Raw genomic sequence first — 18,567 nt, forward strand, 5'->3', positions numbered from 1 at the left:
GATCTGATTGTGACGTATCATCACAAAAATCTGACAACCCCGCATGAATTCAGTGGTTTCTTAAGAAATAAGACTTTTTTTTTGTTCCTCCTCTTGCATTTATAGGTAAAGTAAACTCCTGTATATCTGGTGTTTGCCTTCATAAATTCACCTAATTGCAGATTTTATTTTGATAACCCTCTGTTAATTTCGCAAAAGTGCCCAAAAACTGTTCTGAAGTGAGTTTAGGAGGACTTGCATTCAGACATAAGTAGCGCGTTGCTGCCATCTTTTGGCTTGTAGAGACATTTGAAAACCTTTTAAGGGGTGGCACCAATTAGTCACAATTTTTTGCTATTCGGCGCAGAAAGCCTTGTAAAAATAAATTATAGGGGACCCTGGAACGCCAAATTCAGTGAAGCTTTGCTCTCCAGCTTGTATTTCCGGGCATCCAGGTGAGCGCAAGAGCCCATTTCCTGTAACGAGGAGGCGCTATCTTTGCAGCAGCACTTTGACCCTCCATTGTGATCAAGCATATGACCAAATGCGCTCCGTTAAATGCGGTCGAAGGTTCAGAAGCAGATTGTCACGCTGGCGTTAACGGTTGACCGGATGCTACTGGATATGATGTCGTGGAAAGCCAGGACAGAAGCCGGGGCGATGACTTGGAATGAATAGCAGGTAGGCAATTGTCGAGGGAGGCGGAGGCTCCCTTGTCACCTTTGCTAGGTTTTGGATCAGATGTTGAAGTTTTATCAGAGTGTTTTCAGTCTTTGAGCCCATCCGGTTCCCGTCCTGCTCCACAACACGCATGCGCTTGTAACGTGAACATTTTATGTCCACTGTGACAGCCTTCTTTTTGACATTGCACCCTAGCCCAGGTTCAGCACATTTTTGGGGATGTGTGTGTGTGGGGGGGGGGGGGGTTGTTTTGTTTTTGAGAAAATGACATCAGTTGTATCAGATGATTTTTTTTCTTACATTTGTCTATTTTATTTCAAACTAAGTAAAACCGTACAGATTTTTTGTTTTATATGTGTTCCCTATTTTTTAAGAAAATGTGTTCTTCTCTTGGGTGGATTTGGAGAACCTATTTTAATTTTTTCAGCCCTACGTTGCCTTTTTTGTTGCAAAAATGTAAATGTTTATTTGCATAATCTATTTTTTTTAATATACATTTTTATTTCTGTTTTCATTTTGAATCATTTTTTAGACCCGTGTTTGTCTCCTTTCATTTTTATGTCTAAACAATGGCTTAGTATTTCATTCATTCATCCATCCATCCATTTATCCATTTATGTATGTATGTATGTATATATGTATGTATGTAGTTATTTAGTTAGTTAATTTGTAGTTAAATAGTTAATTTTAATTCATTTTAATTTTATTTATGTATGTATGTAATTACAGTATTTATGTAGTTAGTTGTTTGTTTATTTTTTACATTTATTTTAATTAATTTATTTATTGGATCAGCAAAGTAAGACATTACAGCAAACGCAATCTTGTTCATTCCAGTGACATTCTGCGCTGTTATCATTAGTCTCAGGTTTGGCAGCAGATTTTTCTGCAATTTTTTTTTCTTTTTTTTGGATCGGTCACCGTTTTTGTTTTAAGCTCGCAGATCAGTGATGGGCCTCAAAATCATGATCGTTTAAAGCCTAGCCATGCAAATAATCAGGACTTGATCTTCTCCGCCCTGCTATCGTTCACAATTCTTGAATCATCTTCCTCACGAGTGGCGTCTTTCATGTAAAATGAATAAACGTCGTCCTCAAATGCAAAACGCCGCATGTTTGGTCTCAATCGTCGATGTGTGTCTTTTCCCGGGTAGGTGGCGACAGACAAGGTTTCTGGAAGGCTAAGTTCTACTCTCTCATGGGTGAAGAAGTCTGTGTCGCATACAGTCGGTCAGATGGCTAGCCAGGTGGCCCCGCCCACGTCCCTGCCGACCTCCGCGTCGTCGCCGTCGTTGTCTTCGCCGTCCTCGCCGCCTCAGCTCAGCCCCGATGAGGTGGAGCTTCTCGCCAAGCTGGAGGAGCAGAACAGGTGAGGGATAACAAGTATTTGGGTTCAAATGTTTGTTGGAGGGAAACACGGATGGGCAGTTTTTATTTTTCCTCTAGGTGGTCGCGTTTTTCCTCACGTTTTACTGTGACTAATTGTGCGTGGCTTTAAAGGCAGTGCAAAGCCTGGTGAGTGATTTGGGTGTCAGAGAATGTGTAGAGTTGGCAAGCTATTGATCTGTTTGTGTGTGTTGACTGTGTGAGTTATGGCCGTCGCCAGCTTGTGTACGAATGTGCTTGCGACGTGTTTGTTCAATCAAGCCATTGAACGTGAACCGGCGGCGGTGTTTGTCCGACCGCCTGCTGGGGCGTTACAATACAGTCTAACTAGCGACGGGAGGCTACATTAAATTAGCTACAATCGCTATGTTACCTCGCGTTGGCTGTAGTAGACGTCCTGCTGTAGTGTACGTCGCAATTGATCTTTTCAAAATGTGAAACGATCCCACACTTTGGTCTCACACTATATTGAGTTCTGTGTAAAACCTACAGAGCAATCTACTTTTGCAGATTCTCCGTGTCAATTAGTCTTTTGTCATCAAGTGTGTTCATAAGGGTAGACTTGCGTTCAGACAGTCCGCTGTGTTTGTGTTGCGTATTCCCCCCCCCCCCCCACCCCCCCCCCGAGGCCTTTGGACCCTGCAAAAGCAGATAAAAGTCGCCGAACAGTGTAGTTGGGCAGCACACGAGGATCTCGTCTGTAAACCGTTCCAGACCTTGGAGATGAGAATGACGAGATCATCATGAACTGGTCCTGGTATGCTGCTTTTATACGAAACTTTCGCTGTGGAATTGAAGGAGGACCATTTGGATTTTTTTTATGACAGACGAGGGTCTCGTGCTGGTGAATTATTAGCCCAAATGCTTGTGTTTGCACACCAGCGGGTCCACGAAACCGTCCAAACTCGATGAATTTCCTTTAAATCCGAACGGCCTAGTTCCTAATAATACCTTAAAACATTTCGAATGAGTGCTGAACATGTTAGCGTGACATATCGGTGCTATAACTTTGCTGTCAATTTCGTTTGCATACAATTGTATTGTTATTGTTCTATTAACCGAAAATATTTAAATGAAATGGAATACAGATCAAGCCGTGAGTAATTTTTTTAAAGGATTTTTATCTAAGTATTGAAATCTTATTATTTCGTATTTTTATAGATTTTTTGGGATCATTTTTAATGACTTTTGTAATTAGTTCATGATTTAAAAAAAAAAGGATTTTGTTTGATCAGCCATCAAAAGAGTTTGATGATGGGGTCAATGATTTGATTGATTGGACTGGTTGTAGCTTGTTTGCATGAACAAATGCTGCAACATACCGACAGTGCCTGTAAAAATGTCTGACATTTTTCATACGCAGTGTGTACAATTTTATTGCAAAATGTCTCATTTAGTAAATGGGAGGTGTTCACGGTGGCTTTCCGAAATGATGCTGATGTGCAGTTCTGGGTCACGCGCGGTCGTGTTTCCGTGCGAGTTTAATTCCGGCCGGGCGTTCCTTTTTGTTCGACTTGTGGTCTGAGTCGAGTGGGAAGCTCCCCTGGCTCTTTGTGGCCACGGGTTCCGCCCACGCGACCCAGATGCAGCTGAAACTTGAGCCTGCTGCGTGATGTCAACACCGCCGGGTGTTTGAAGACTCGTATTGGAGAGGGAACGGCAACCTTGATTTCCTGTACGAGCAGACTCCGTTTCATTCACATTTTAACCAGGGTTAAAATAAGCTCATTAACGAAAATGAAATACGGTAAAACTGCTCGATCCTTGGGCATGCCTGATTCTGAAGAACCATGAACCTTTATTTACCGTGCACATTAACTTTTAAATAGCATCTCAACCTTAAATGTTAAATTAAATCTACTGTAAGTACAACTAAAATACAGTCAAACCGCTTGACCTTTGCAGAGGGAACAAAAACATGTTTGTCGATAACTGTATTGCATTCAGCATCAAATATTTACGCGCGTAACGTGTTTTTCATTTATATTTCTGGTGTTGTACTAAGCAGCAAGCGAAGCCCCATCTTACCTCTCCAGTTAGATTTGACTGGCGTCTGACTGTCTCGCAGGCTCCTGGAGACGGACAGCAAATCCCTGCGCTCCATGAACGGCTCGCGGCGGAACAGCGGCTCGTCGCTGGTGTCCAGCTCCTCGGCCTCGTCCAACCTGTCGCACCTGGAGGAGGACTCGTGGATCCTGTGGGGGCGCATCGTCAACGAGTGGGAGGAGGTGCGAAAGAAGAAGGAGAAGCAGCTCAAGGTGAGATTCGGTGGGGGAAAAACACCCTGCGGACACGACGGCTTGTTTTTCTGGGTTACATTAAATTTTTATTCATCCTTTTGGAGGTGATCTGGATTTTTGTCTTTTTATTTCATCACAATTTCTTTGATTCTGCAAAGATTTGCCTCATGTGCGAATGGGGCATGTTATCCTCTTTGACCTTTCCTTGGATCTCCTGAAGGAAGCGTATTACTTCTGTGTTGGAAACTATTTCCCGTCGCTCTATTAGTCCGAGGGCGCCCCTGCCATGTATGCTTTGACGTGTTATTTTGGGCAAGGCTAATTTTGGTGCACCTTTCTCGTTTTAAAGCTCACTTGTGCCAGGAGGAAGTCATACGCTGATGTTGATACCTGACACTTGCTGCGACCGCCGACCAAGTAATAAGAGTGGGGAAAAGTGGGCCTGTACTTGATGTATACTTTTTATAATGGAAACGCTCCAACAATACATGCTCTTCCGACCTGAACCTGAGTGTATTACTTGGTTGAAAAAAAGGCTTTATTCGAATCCTGAAAACTTCAGGGAAAAAAAAATCCACATCATGTCACCGCGTGGGTGAAAATGTACCCATGTGGGCAGCTTTTTGAATGTTTATTTTTATTTTTATTTGTGCTGCTGCTTCTCCCTCATAAGTAATATGGCCCACAATTACTGCCACCTGCTGGTCACTTCCGGGATGAAACATTTTTAACAAGGTGATGACCGAACATGAAAACTGCACTCGTATCCATAGCAGCCCGTCTGGTCTCAACTCCACAAGTCCTGGTCAAAGTCGACCCAAATGGGCACAAAGAAAAACACGCGTGCACACGTGCGCGCATCATAGCAGGAAAGAGCAGTGTGCTCCGTCAGCACAGGAAGTTTCTTAATCACATTGTGTCAGCAGTAATGGATGGAAGGAACATGTCATAATAACATCCTTGTGGACCGTTATATTCGTTCATTATCATGAAGCATAATTGGAGGGCAGCTGTGTCGGATCGTAACGGCGGCCTGCGCTTTACCTGGTAGTTCTGCTGGATAAGATCGTGAACATTTGCATGAAATTGGTAACAAAACGCATGGATATTATGACAATAAAAATCTATCCATATCCGTAGATGCATTGTAATATTTTTTTCACACAGTGAAAATAAAATGGAAATCTTGAGTACAAGACGCTTAAATAAATGTGCCCAAATTGTTTTTTGCACGTCTTTGAGCGCCATACATGCGACCCAATTTTCATAGCCCGAGGTGAAATGTACCGGGATCAGGCTCCGTTACACCCAAGGTATGCTACAGGCCCATATTTTTGTACTTGTGTTTGACAATTTTAAAATATAAAGTTTTTCACCTGACCCGATGTATGCGTCCAAATTTTTTGTTTGTTTAGGCCCTCAAAAATGTGATTCTTTACGGAGAGTAATAATAATTTCTACAAAAACAACATGATCAAGTATTTTCATTTATGTCGGTAGCACTTCGTTCTCTTGTGTCTTTGTTGTGCCGATCCGTTCATGTGGCGCATGCATCCGACCGGACGCTTTTCCGAACGCAATACCCGCCACCTCCACCAACAGTTTTACCTCTTAATCCTGTATCTTCCCGTCATCAGACGCTAATTCAGTGAGCTAATGCACAACAAAATTAAATGCAGCTCTGCTTACCTTTTGGCTTTGACATGACATCATATGACATCCGATGGTATTCACGCAGTGTAATCCAGTTGCGGCAAGAAACAGCCCAAACACGAAGCACAAGCGCATATGACAGCTTTGATTTCTCAAGTGTGCTGAAGATGTGGCGACATGCTTCCAGGATCTCGTCCGAAAGGGCATTCCGCACCATTTCCGGGCCATCGTGTGGCAGCTGCTGTGCAACGCCCAGAACATGGCCATCAAGGACCAGTACTCGGACCTCCTGAAGATGACGTCGCCCTGCGAGAAGCTGATTCGCCGCGACATCGCCCGCACTTACCCAGAGCATGACTTTTTCAAGGAGAAGGACAGCCTGGGCCAGGAAGTTCTCTTCAATGTCATGAAGGTAAGCAACGCCGAGCCCCTTTCACGTTTGACGCAACGTTGGCGCAGCTGTCAGGCCCGTCTTATTTGCTCCTCAGGCTTACTCCCTGGTGGACCGCGAGGTGGGTTATTGTCAAGGCAGCGCCTTCATCGTCGGGCTGCTGCTCATGCAGGTAATCGTCAGGTGCTGACGTCGCGCGTGCTCGGCAACCAAAAGACGAAACCCTCACCTGTGTGCGGGGGATTTTATTTCCTGTCCATCAGATGCCTGAGGAGGAGGCCTTCTGTGTCTTTGTCAAGCTGATGCAGGACTACAGGCTCCGGGAGCTCTTTAAGCCCAGCATGGCCGAGCTGGGCCTCTGCATGTACCAGTTTGAATCCATGATCCAGGTAGGAGAAACTATCTAAGGGGCAAGGAGGGGAAGAAAAAAAAAGGACTCATCAAAGGTTTTCCTGGCTTGAATTGCGACTGTAATACCGCCCAAAAACATCATTTACAGTTGTCAAATTTTCCTTTCCACTTTACTACAATCAGCTCTTCACGTTATTTCTTCTCCACTAATACGGTCGAGTCACCTCCATGCCCAGAAACCGCATTTACCCGGTTGAAAATGAACCAAATCATTCATCGTTCGCTTACTCTCTCGTGCCTCCAGGAGGATCTCCCCGAGCTCCACGTGCACTTCCAGGCGCAGAGCTTCCACACCTCCATGTACGCTTCCTCCTGGTTCCTCACCATCTTCCTCACCTCCTTCCCATTGCCCGTCGCCACGCGGATCTTTGACATCTTCATGTGCGAGGTGGGTCCACGAAAGAAGACCAGAGTAGAAGATTTGACGCGACTAAAATAGATTTTGTTGGTTGTGCATTAGTGCCACCTGCTGGTAAATTGACAGAGGTCCTCAACTAAAAGTTCCGTCGAGTAATCCTTGGCTATTGTGATATTTCGATTTTTGGGATGCCAGGTTTAAATGATAACATGACACCACAATATTAGTGCTTGTAATTGGTGGGAGGAAGGAAGAATTGATTCATAAAGTTTGTTTTATTCCCCCCATATGCTTTTTAATGATATATAATTTTGTTCTGAGTTTGAGACGAAATCTACACCTGAGACAAGGTCACGAGTGATGCCGTCTGCTATCAGGGTCTGGAGATCGTGTTCCGAGTGGGCCTGGCCATCCTGCAGATGAACCAAGCTGAGCTCATTCAGCTGGACATGGAGGGAATGTTACAGGTACGGCTGCGTGCTGCGATGTAGCGAGGTGGTCTTTCATGTCGTCTGTTGGGTCTGTGCGCGTTTGTCTGAGCTGATGAGTCCTCTGCGCCGCAAATCAAAGCACTTTCAGAGGGTCATCCCGCGCCAGCTGGACACTGGCCCCGACAAAGTCATCCAGGCGGCATATCAGTTCAAGTACAACGCCAAGAAGATGAAAAAGTAAGCAGCGGCCCAGTTTTGTACTGTAAAAAAAGTTATGAGTGTGCTCCTTAAACCCCGAATAAATTTTGCTGTGGTATCACTTTGAAGTGAAATTATCATGTCAGTCGCGTCTCTAACTATCAAACATAATGGTGTCAAGTCGTTAATAACTTAAACACTTTAGGAACTAAACTGAGAAAAAGTTGGTCTCGCTCAGGTTGAAGTTAGAACTTGTGTGGCGTTCTCTCTGTCGCCGCCATGTGGCCAATCGGGGAAAACACCGTCCTGGTTGCATCATCGCCTTCTTGTGCTTTGCTCAACTCAGATTGGAGAAGGAGTACACCACCATCAAGACCAAAGAGATGGAGGAGCAAGTGGAGATCAAAGTGAGTCTAGCCGCGCTCTTTTTTTTCTTCTTTTAAGTTTTTGTTTTGATTTTTTAAAATGGTTTGTGCCCTTCCTTATTACGCTTGGTTCTTTCAGAGGCTGCGCACCGAAAACCGGCTGCTGAAGCAGAGGATCGAGACTCTCGAAAAGGTGAGGTCCTCTCGCGTCTTCGCGGTTTCGCGACGGCTTCCTCGCCCCGCTCTAACTGGCTGTTTGAAGGGTCACCGTGCCAGTCGGTCGCCACGGCGACGCCACTAACCGAGGTCGAGCCCGCGCGTGCTTGTCGTGCATGTCAGGTTTGCGGCGCGTCCGCGTCGAGCATGAGGCAGCTGGTCGGATTCTAACTCAGTCCAGACGTCGCCAGGCTCTTCATCACCGGATCTTTATCACTAACGCCATCTGACGCGGAAGCTCGTTGATGCGGCCCCCCCAGCCCCCTCCTCACACCTCCTCTCTCTTGACCTTGTTCTCCCTCTTTCACTGCTTCCTTGCTAGACCATCCATTTTTTTTCCCAGCTACATCTCTCACTCTCTTGCATGTAATGTTCCTTTTTGCATCCCTGATGTAAACACGTAGGACAGTGTTTCCCAACCTTTGGAACAAAGCATATATTAAGAAGAAAAAAAAATCATTACAGCGCACCGCCACACAAAAAACGTCACGAAACATGTATGACAACCTGCACATTTGCAAAATTTTCCACTTTTCACTGAAAAACTATTCGCTATTTCTGAATTCAGGCCAAAGCCATTTCCAATATACAAGTTTTGTTTAGCCAGGCCATAGCCTTGTCTAATAGAGAACAAAGGGCTTTGCTGTCATCCTGTGCCACCTGTCTATTATGCATATCCATCCATCCATTTTCCGAACCGCTTAATCCTCACTAGGGTCGCGGGGGGTGCCGGAGCCTATCCCAGCTGTCTTCGGGCAGTAGGCGGAGGACACCCTGAATCGGTTGCCAGCCAATCGCAGGGCACACAGAGACAAACAACCATCCACGCTCACATTCACACCTAGGGACAATTTTAGAGAGTTCAATCAGCCTGCCATGCATGTTTTTGGAATGTGGGAGGAAACCGGAGTACCCGGAGAAAACCCACGCAGCCCCGGGGAGAACATGCAAACTCCACACAGGGAGGCCGGAGCTGGAATTGAACCCCGTACCTCTGCACTGTGAAGTCGACGTGCTAACCACTGGACTACCGGACCGCCTCTCTATTATGCATATTCAACATTAATTAGGTTATATGTGTTTTTTACGTTTAATGTGCATATTAGAATGAATACTTGAATCTCAACAGCAGTTTAAAATGTGGTACGTTTAGAGTATCCTGCTAAAGCTAATATCAATAATAAGAATAATGATCATACTAATTCATAACAGTGTGTGAGCAAAGTTTTGAAGTCATGAAAATGCTTTACACAATTTTAACCAACACGATATCCAACTAGGATCTAAAAACCTGACACGGTGAAAAGGGAAACATCATTAAATGATGAATTGCAGGGGGAAAAAAAACCCCATTAGCCTGCCAGATGTATCTACAACTAATGAAAAAGCGGAAGCCAATATAAAGTTGACACCATATTGATTTTTGTAAATATCTCCAAATTATTTTAAGAACCCCCTCTGGGTTCCACCGACATAAAACTAAAAACGTTGATTGATTTATTGATGAGCCATCATCATGAAGTCCGTCAGAGATAGCAATCAGCCAAAAGGGGCCGCCAGAGGGAAGTAGTTGATGTGATGTGGCACACTGGTTGGGAATCACTGATGTAGGAGGTAGAAATGAACATTGCCTTTCACGTTGCATTTCTTCTTTTTTTTTTCTTGAAAACAAAATCAAAATCATTAAGTATCTTGTGTGTGTGCTTTAAACTGTCCTCTGGATTGTCTCTCTGCTCTCTCTTTTGTGCATATCTGTTTTTTGTAGGAAAGTGCTTCCTTGGCAGATAGATTGATCCAGGTATTTTTTCCCCCCACGTTATTTTTCTCGCTGCACCCATCCTCTCTCCTTTCTGCCTCTTTAGCACCGCATGCTGATGATTAGTCGGTCCCAATCATGCACATTAAGTGGGAAATTATGCCACGTTTATCTGGTAATTATAGGCCTTAACAATGTTGAATTAAGTGCATGAAATACTCACAAAATGACAGAATCCAAAGAAACGGTTACCAATAAATGTTTTTCACGTGAGCAAAGCGAGCATACTCCAAGCCTTTATGAAAGGAGGAGGAAACGCTGATTTGCAGCCTAGGTGGTTTTATTTTGAAAAAACTGAAAAATAGTTTTTTTTTAAAAATTGCATTTTATGTATAAAAGTAGTCACCCATCATGTGACAATATGAGGCATATGTTTATCTGGGTTCATGGCCATTCAAGGAAAACCAAAACTACCCCTTGACAAAAAATAAGTTGGGCAAGCTAGAATTGTGTCGATTTAGATACAGAGTGACACCCTCTTGTCATTGCATTTCTAAATGTTCATTTCAACACATACAGAGCTGTAAGGAACCGTGACGTTCAAAATGCTCTCATGGCAGAATGTTTAACGCCTCTTTGGTGCTACTCTAGCGCCTCTAGAGGAACACTGTTGTACAAGTGCAATGTCAACTCGCTTGCTCAAGTGTTTGCAAAAAAACCCCAAAACCCACACCCTTTAAAAGCCAGCATGACTTTTAGACAACACCATTCTTTTTATTCCTCTTCCGTCGTAATATTTCACTCGCTGGCTTGCTCACCTTTCCCCCTTCCCACCACCACGTCCGCCTTCGGTCGTTTGCGTCCGAAGGGACAAGTGACTCGGGCTCAGGAGGCGGAGGAGAACTACCTGGTCAAGCGGGAGTTGGCCACTGTCAAACAGCAGAGCGAGGAGGCCGCCGCTCAGCTGGAGCAGGCCAACAACGCCATCAGGCAGCTTCAACAGCAGCCGCAAGCGGTAAGGATGGCCGCTGGGTGGCGCCACTGCTGACGGGAGCCAAGACGGATTTCAGGAAATATGTGCCCTTGCCTAAAGTTGGTGTTGACCACTCACATGATCTGCTCTTATTTGTTTTTGAAAATACTGTACAGAATTTAACATTTACAATTATCGAGCTGTGACCGTTTTCTGGGAAAAAAAAAATCCCTAATACACCCCACGATCACGTTTGTTCATCGCGTCTCAAGACGATGCTCACATTTGGACCGATTGTCGCTCTCTGTTTAGGCATGCGTGATGTCCCACGTGTATGTAGAGCGCATCACTTGCCTCCTACACACACACGTACAAATGTCTTCACACCCTGCACATCTGCTCTCTTGGCATAATTATGTTTCGTTATTAATTCATGCCAGTGCATGTTTTACATAATGTGACACTTGGGTGATTTATTCATGCAACATGGCTGTCAGACAGGGTGCGGCAAACTCATTCTCCTCTTAAAGCCGTGCCACTATTTAGTCAGACCACCTCCGCACTTAACGTCTTCGTATGGAATCCACATGAGTTTGTCAATGTGTCACCAACATAAAATAGCTTACCGGTGATGGGACATTGTGATTTTTTTTTTGGCATTTGAAATGTAAACACTGGCAGCCCTTCGCATTATTCTGTGTCCAAGCAGGAGCTCTCTGTTTCAACATGCTTGGCCATCTCTGTGTTCAAACATTTGTACTTCAGGGTCACATCTTATTTTAAACCGGCACAGATGGGCCAGGTCATATATGATTGGGTACAGTACTGGTCAGACCTTCGGCGCTCACTTAGAAATGTCACATTTTTAAAGGAAAGCTCAGTTTTGTTTTGTTTTTTTAACTACATTAACAATGTCTCGAGTCCATACTGTATTTCTCATTGAGCAAATGTTATTTTAACTCATTCAGTCCTAGCCGTTTTCAAATCACTGCTGCCCACACTCTTTTCTTTCACCAGAAAAAAAAAAGGTTTCTACTTTTTTCTGTTCTTCAGTCAGTAGCAGTAGACCATGGGTCTGGTGTACCAATAAACACCCGATTCTGACCAAAAAGCAGAGAAAAGTGGCATTTTGTTTAAAGGCAGTGAATTCCATCTTGTCACCTCTATTAGGCGAAAGAGAAACAGACTATGCATATGTATGGCACAAAGAGTGCATGTCGCAGTCGGAAGTAGAAAGTGTGTCGTGATCGTGAGAAAATATGACATATTTCATGGAGTGATTGGTGAACGGGATGTAAAAAAACCCCCACTGACGCTCAACTCGAGCCATCAAATTTGATTGTTTTGCTCTTGATTGTAAAGTGTCCTTGAGTGTTGTGAAAGGCGCTTATAAATAAAAGGTATTATTATTATTATCAAAAGCCAATTCATTGGCTTGTTTTGGTTGTTTTATGGTTTGGGGTGGGGGGGGGTCAGAAAATGTGTTAAAGTCACCGTTCAGCTTGACGTATTTCTTTAACCTTTATACAAGCGATGCTGCTCCGCCATCTACAGGAGTCTGTGAGTCATGTGGTGTTGTGTTTTGTGTGGTTGTCAGAAGGGGGCGCTACGCTGCTCGGAGGAGGCGGTGCTGCAGCTAGAGCGAGAGTTGGTGCAGGCCCGGCTGAAGGAGGCCGAGTCGCAGTGCGCGCTCAAAGAGATGCAGGACAAAATCCTGGACATGGAGAAGGTGACGAACACATTGACTTAAATGGACATTCGCTGTCTTTGTTTCAAATATAACGCCATTGCAGTGCTGCTCCAAAATGGTGCGCAGCATACATTAAAAAAAAAAAAAAACATGCACCCTATCATCAGCCAAGCCTTAATAAGTCTTACATTTGCCTTGGACTTGCCAAAATGTCCTGAACGTCCTTTCGCTACCCGCATTAGCGCAACACGTCGCTGCCGGACGACACCAATGTGGCTCGACTGCAGGAAGAGCTGATGGCCATGACGGTCAGGGAGGCCGAGGCGCTCAAAGGCCTCAAGGAACTGCGGCAGCAAGTCCGGGACCTGGAGGACCACTGGCAGGTGGGAACCGAGTTATCCCCCCCCCCCCCCCCCCCCCCCAAAAAAAAAGGCTGCGTAATACCTTTCTGTTTGAGGTGGTAAGAGCTACTTAAGTCAGATGTAATTTAGACTGACGTTTTTTACAGCAGTTACATGAGAATCGCGAATGTGATTTTTCTCACTACTGCCATCAAAAAACTTTCGAATCTCTTTTTCCTGCACCTCCTAGCGCCACCTCGCCCGAACGTCCGGCCGCTGGCGGGAGAGCCCCAAGAAGAACACGCTGAGCGAACTGCAGGACGAGCTGATGAGCGTGCGGCTGCGGGAGGCCGAGGCGCAGGCTGAAATGCGGGAGAGTCGACAGAGGATGCTGGAGCTGGAGACCCAGGTGAGACCTTCACACACAAAATATAGAAAGACGTTGTTTGGAAGTATTTGTGTGGTTAGTCACCTTTTGAACTAGGGTAAAACGCCCTCCATTGTGGATTCTGGGTTTGCGGTCCTTCTATTCCGCAGACTTTTTGGGGGTGGGTACAGTTCATACCGTATTTCGGTCTGACTTTTATCTATTTGTGTGTAATTCTATGTAACAACAAACCGGAAATATTTCAGCATAGCACTGTTTTCGTTGAAAATGATTGAATATCCTCCTCTGTAATCCTGATTTTTGTGCCGACAGAAATCGACAGCTCAATAATGTACTTCTATGTTGTGAGATAAGTTTGTTAGCTTTGAAAAAACTAATAAACCTGGGGTTGGGGGGGGGGGTTCCAGAATCAGATTCATGGCAACCAGCTGCGGCGAGCAGAGCAAGAAGCCCGAAGCCTTCAGGATCGCGTTCAGACGTTGACGACTCAAAACAAGGATCTCCACTCGCAGCTCCAGGAAATCAAAAGGCGACAAGCGGAGATGGAATGCAAGGTACCGGACGAACTCCGCGATTATTTGCACCGGAAGTTGAGGTTAAAAATGTTTTGCTAAATGTGCCGTTTTTTTTTGTTTTCCCCCTGCCCCCCAGAGCAAAGAGGAGGTGATGGCTGTGAGGCTGCGCGAAGCTGACAACATGGCCGCCATGGCCGAACTGCAGCAGCAGATCTCAGAGCTGGAGATTCAGGTAATGCAATTTGGTGTGCAACCAGACCTCAGAAGTGAAACAAAATGAATCCTCTATGGAGGTCGAGCGCTAAAACAGAACACCAAGCATCTAGCACGTCCGCGTTCATCCACCCATGTTCCATCCACAATTGTAATTCACCTGTGGCTCGTCGAGCGTACTAGCCTAAGTCACACGCAAGCACAAACTGAAATACACTCACGGTATTCAGGCATTAAACTCACATTTTGGCATTTAGGCATAATAAATGTCAAGTGATATTTAAGGAAAATATATTGGCAAGGTAGACTCCAGCAGCTATTCGGAGCCGCATGGTAGGGAGACAAAAACATACCTTCACGTTCCCTTTTGATGGCGCACAGGATGCATCCAAGGGCAAAACAGGGCGTCTCGAACCAAAATAAAACAAAACAAAACAACATAGCAGTGACTGAAACCTAGCAAGAATCTGAGATAGCGTTCCACCAGATGGTGCCAGAATGATGATTTTACTGCTTTGGCCTAGCAGCCAAATAGCAATAGATGGGGTCTTCGGTGAATAGGAGAAAAAAAAAAACTGTTCCAAAACAACATTCGAAACATAGAAATTTTTGATTAAAATATTATTGTGTGACCGCATAATTGTGTCACTTTCAATTGTTCAGAAATGAGCTTTGGTCGTTATCAGTCCCGGCGTCTGTGGGGCCCAGCAGGAAGTGGTTTCACTCTCAACCCGAAATGTGAAGCTTTATTTTGTCAGCTCCTTACTGGCAGATTGGCACCCCAAAAACCTTTTTTAAGCATTCCCGAGACGTTAAACGGCCGCCGCTCGCCGGCTGCTTGCCACCTGTTTCGTATCGCAGCTGAGCTCCAGGAAGCTGGAAAACAAAACCTCAAAAACATCATCTGACTTGTTTTTGACCCTCATTTCGGGGTCTGTTGGGACCTGTCACTGTTGCAGGAAGTTGTTGCTAAATTCAGATAACGGGGGGGGAGTGTCACCCCCCACGCCCTTGCTGCAAAGTTAATAAGTGATTGACTTTGTTTTATCAAACTTGCTTTTCATCATGTTATGAATTCATTTGATCATTTTCGGTGAACGGGTTACATACACACCGCTAGCGTTAGCTTTAGCTGGATAACGCGATCACAACGCATCTCCATTTCCTGACTTGTATATATACACCTTTGACTTTAGCTTTAGCCTGCTAGCCGCACATTAGCACTCAATGTGTACATTAGCTACCGAGTTGTTTTTGTTGTTTTTGGTGGTCTAGAAAGAAGAAGGGAAGGTGCAGGGCCAGCTGAACCACAGTGACTCCAACCAATACATCAGAGACCTCAAAGATCAGATTCAAGAGCTCAAACATGAGGTGATAACCGAGCTTTTCACACCTTCTTTTTCGCCCTTTTCATCCGTGCTCTGAGATTTGTTTCCTGGTTTGGTTTGACGATGAGGCTAGCAGATATGACAAAAGTGTCAACTACACCCAAGGCGCTTCCTGTGCACCGCCACGACATCGTCAAGTTGTCAAGACGACCCGGCGTCCGATCCGTCACAAAGCAGAGGCCAAGTGTTAAAAACCTAATGGGGATCAACACACATGCTCAGCTAACATTAGCCGACATCGCTGTGATTCCTTCCAGCTTGTTTTGCGTGGTGTTTAAAAGCCTCCTATCTTTTTAAATTAGAACATATTTGTAATTTGTTCATACCTTTTTTAATGATTCTATTGATTATGTTTTACTTGCATATTTTTGTTAAATACATTTTAATGCTGTCTGACTTTTCTTTCCCTCCAAATGCCGAAATGGAGGACTTCCAGAATTGTAATTTCTTAAATCTGTCATCGCATTTGTCATTTCCTTATCTTTTTTTTTCTTCTTTTTTATGATGTCATATTTTTTTGTCAATGTATGAATTGTAATTTTAAATCATTCTTACCTTTTTAATGTTATAGTTGTCGTTGAATGATTTAATTGTCTTTTTTTTGTTGCTGTAACGTTGTTCTATCGATATCATTTTTTGAGATATTATTTTTTTGGGGGGGGTTATGTCTTAGTGTCAAAATTGTATTTTTAATTATGTCATGCCATCACTATTTTTTTTTTAATGTTGTCGAAATTGTCCCTCATTTGCTCGCACAGATCTGCTGCTTAAAGGGACAACGTGGCATATCCTCCAAGCCGGCCGCCTTTGACGGCATCCACATCATCAACCACTACGCGCATCACCGTGACCCCGATGACCCCCACGACGACGGCTCGTACCACTCTTCGGACGAGGACGCCACCAAGGACGGCGGCGACGCTGGCCGTGGCCGCCGCGTCATGCTCCATTGCAAACTGGGCGACACCGACAGCGAGGAGGACGAGGACGGCGAGGCTCTGAGGCTTTCCGTACCCGCCGCCGTTGCCAAGGTGGGAAATCGCAAGTCCACCGCCGTGTGACGTGTGGAACTTTTCAGATTGGGCAAAGTTGGACCTGGGAACTGCTTGTGGCTATGACTGTACGGGTCCCACAGAGACAGGAGGTGGGCAAATAGTTCCGAGAGACAATAAAACATTTTATTCTATATCACACTTCATTCAATGGGATTTTATATGAACATTGTTTTATAAGCCAGAACTCTACAGTGTGTGTGTGTGTTTGCATCCATTTTGCCACTTTTTTTTTTTTTTTTTTTTGCCCTAACATTACAGAAATTACACATTTCAATGATTTTTAAATCTACCTGGAGACAAGCCATCATGAGAGGAAATGAACAGAAATGGATCTCAGGCACGTCTGTACCTTTCCAACTGGGCTCTACTCATGGTGGGGGCAGGGGGGTTTGCCATGGTCATGCACACCACAAGAGACCTCGCACAAGGAAGGAGGGAGAAAGGTGACGTTTGTTTTGTTTGTCTTGATGTTGATTTGATGACGCTTGGTTGCGCTACCAAAAGTTGTCACTCTTGTTCCCACTTTGTTCACTCCATTTCATACACCTGGCCCGAGACCGAGACTTGGAACCACGCCTTGACTTTGACCTGCACTTGCCTGGAACTGGACCTCTAACTGAACCTTGACTTTGACTTCAACTTCTACCTGCGACTGGACTTTGACTGGGATCTGCAACTCTACCTTGAATTCAACCTGGAATGGACTTGAACGTATCTTGAAGTGGACCTCGACTTGGACCTGGATCTGTATCTGGAACAGTACTTGCACCTCCATTCAGATCTGGTCCTGGACTTGGACCCACACCTCGACTTTGACCTACACTTGTAACTGGGCTTGTAACTCTACCTTGACTTTGACTTCAGCTTCTACCTGGAACTGGACTTTGACCGGGATTTTTAACCAAACCCTGACATGGGCTGGACTTTCAAATGTATCTTGAAGTGGACTTGGACCTATACTTGTACCTGGATTCAAATCTGTACCGAGATCTGGACTTGTACCTGCATCTGGATCTAGACTTCTACTTTGACCTCGGCATAGATTTGGACCTCGATCTGAACTCTGGACTTATACATGTCCCGGATTTGGACCCGGACCTGATGTGGTTTGGGTGTTTTTATCAGTTCACATAAGGTGTCAAAGATGACACCGCACTTGTCTGTCTGGTCGCTGTTTGGACAGCATCCATATTTGACTTTTTTTTTTTTAAGCACTTTGGGAGTCTGCAGTACATCGCGCACACACAGGGAGGTGAGCTTGTTGTGTGTGAAGAGTTGACAATAAAACGTTTGTTGAACTTTTAATGGCTTGATGCTTTTTTATTTTTATTTTTATTTTATTTTTTTTTTTTAAAGATGGCCGTTGGGCAGGCAGGAAACGATTGGAGGCTGCTGCTGCTGATTTCAAACACCAAAACCACAAAAGTCTGATTCCAATCTGTCTCTCATAAGCCGAGTATGCGTGTGAGTGCTGAGTGGGCCTTTAGATCTCAGCTGTGATTTACCAACATCGATTAAAGTCGTGCAAAGGTTTGTGGTCTTCCTACTGCACGATTCAGCCAGCATCCGTTCAGTCCATTTTTGTGTGTGTCTGTTCCTTTTCAAGTGTGTTCAGTGCTAATTTAACGTGTATATGTGTTAACTTTGAGTGTTGTGTTTGTTTTCCTTGTGTTTGTGTTTTTTTGTGTATGTATGTCTGTTTTATTTTTGTGTGTCTATGTATTTGCTCTCTGCCCATGAGTGTTTGTGCTCATTTTCTGTGCATTTACTTTGTAATATGCAAAAGTTCATTATCCGTGTGCTCGTAGTGTGTTTATTTCGTGTGTATATTTGTCGTTAGCTCACTTACTGACCCCTCCATACATATGATCAATGCCCTACAGGCCCATTTGTTGATTTCGTGGCGGTTGCGCGACCTAACCCGCGCGCGTGCTTGCGTG

At 44.6% G+C, this 18,567-nt stretch overlaps 1 protein-coding gene across 5 annotated transcripts; it reads left to right on the forward strand.

Moving 5' to 3' along the window:
• Nucleotides 1–1,885: 1,885 nt before the first annotated feature.
• On the forward strand, nt 1,886–18,422 carry evi5b (ecotropic viral integration site 5b). 5 transcript variants are annotated; one of them, XR_015101325.1, is made up of 20 exons: nt 1,886–2,028; nt 4,114–4,303; nt 6,126–6,350; nt 6,427–6,501; nt 6,593–6,718; nt 6,985–7,128; nt 7,476–7,565; nt 7,669–7,766; nt 8,074–8,134; nt 8,232–8,285; nt 10,074–10,106; nt 10,933–11,079; nt 12,635–12,766; nt 12,970–13,110; nt 13,319–13,477; nt 13,864–14,010; nt 14,108–14,203; nt 15,460–15,555; nt 16,331–16,716; nt 16,886–18,422. XR_015101325.1 is itself a non-coding variant. In XM_086114937.1 (19 exons), exons 1-19 carry the CDS (start codon nt 1,895–1,897, stop codon nt 16,631–16,633), a joined length of 2,451 nt encoding a protein of 816 aa, XP_085971063.1. In that variant the 5' UTR covers nt 1,886–1,894; the 3' UTR covers nt 16,634–18,422. The 5 variants fall into 5 exon arrangements, 4 of the variants coding, with proteins under 4 accessions (XP_085971063.1, XP_085971064.1, XP_085971066.1 ...); XM_086114937.1 differs by having other exon boundaries at nt 16,331–18,422; XM_086114939.1 differs by lacking the exon at nt 1,886–2,028 and adding an exon at nt 2,692–2,802 and having other exon boundaries at nt 16,331–18,422.
• The last annotated feature ends 145 nt before the right edge of the window (nt 18,423–18,567 follow it).

This window comes from Hippocampus guttulatus, chromosome 7, assembly GCF_054856545.1.
Source record: "Hippocampus guttulatus isolate MCC_2025c chromosome 7, RoL_Hgut_1.0, whole genome shotgun sequence".
Classification (NCBI taxonomy): Eukaryota; Metazoa; Chordata; class Actinopteri; order Syngnathiformes; family Syngnathidae; genus Hippocampus; species Hippocampus guttulatus.

Coding starts and splice junctions, on each gene's coding strand:
- evi5b (XM_086114937.1), top strand. CDS start 1,895: ATGGCTAGCCAGGTGGCCCCGCCCACGTCCCTGCCGACCTCCGCGTCG. Junction 7,767..8,073: donor AACGCCAAGAAGATGAAAAA/GTAAGCAGCGGC, acceptor TGCTCAACTCAG/ATTGGAGAAGGAGTACACCA. Junction 8,286..10,073: donor GGATCGAGACTCTCGAAAAG/GTGAGGTCCTCT, acceptor TGTTTTTTGTAG/GAAAGTGCTTCCTTGGCAGA.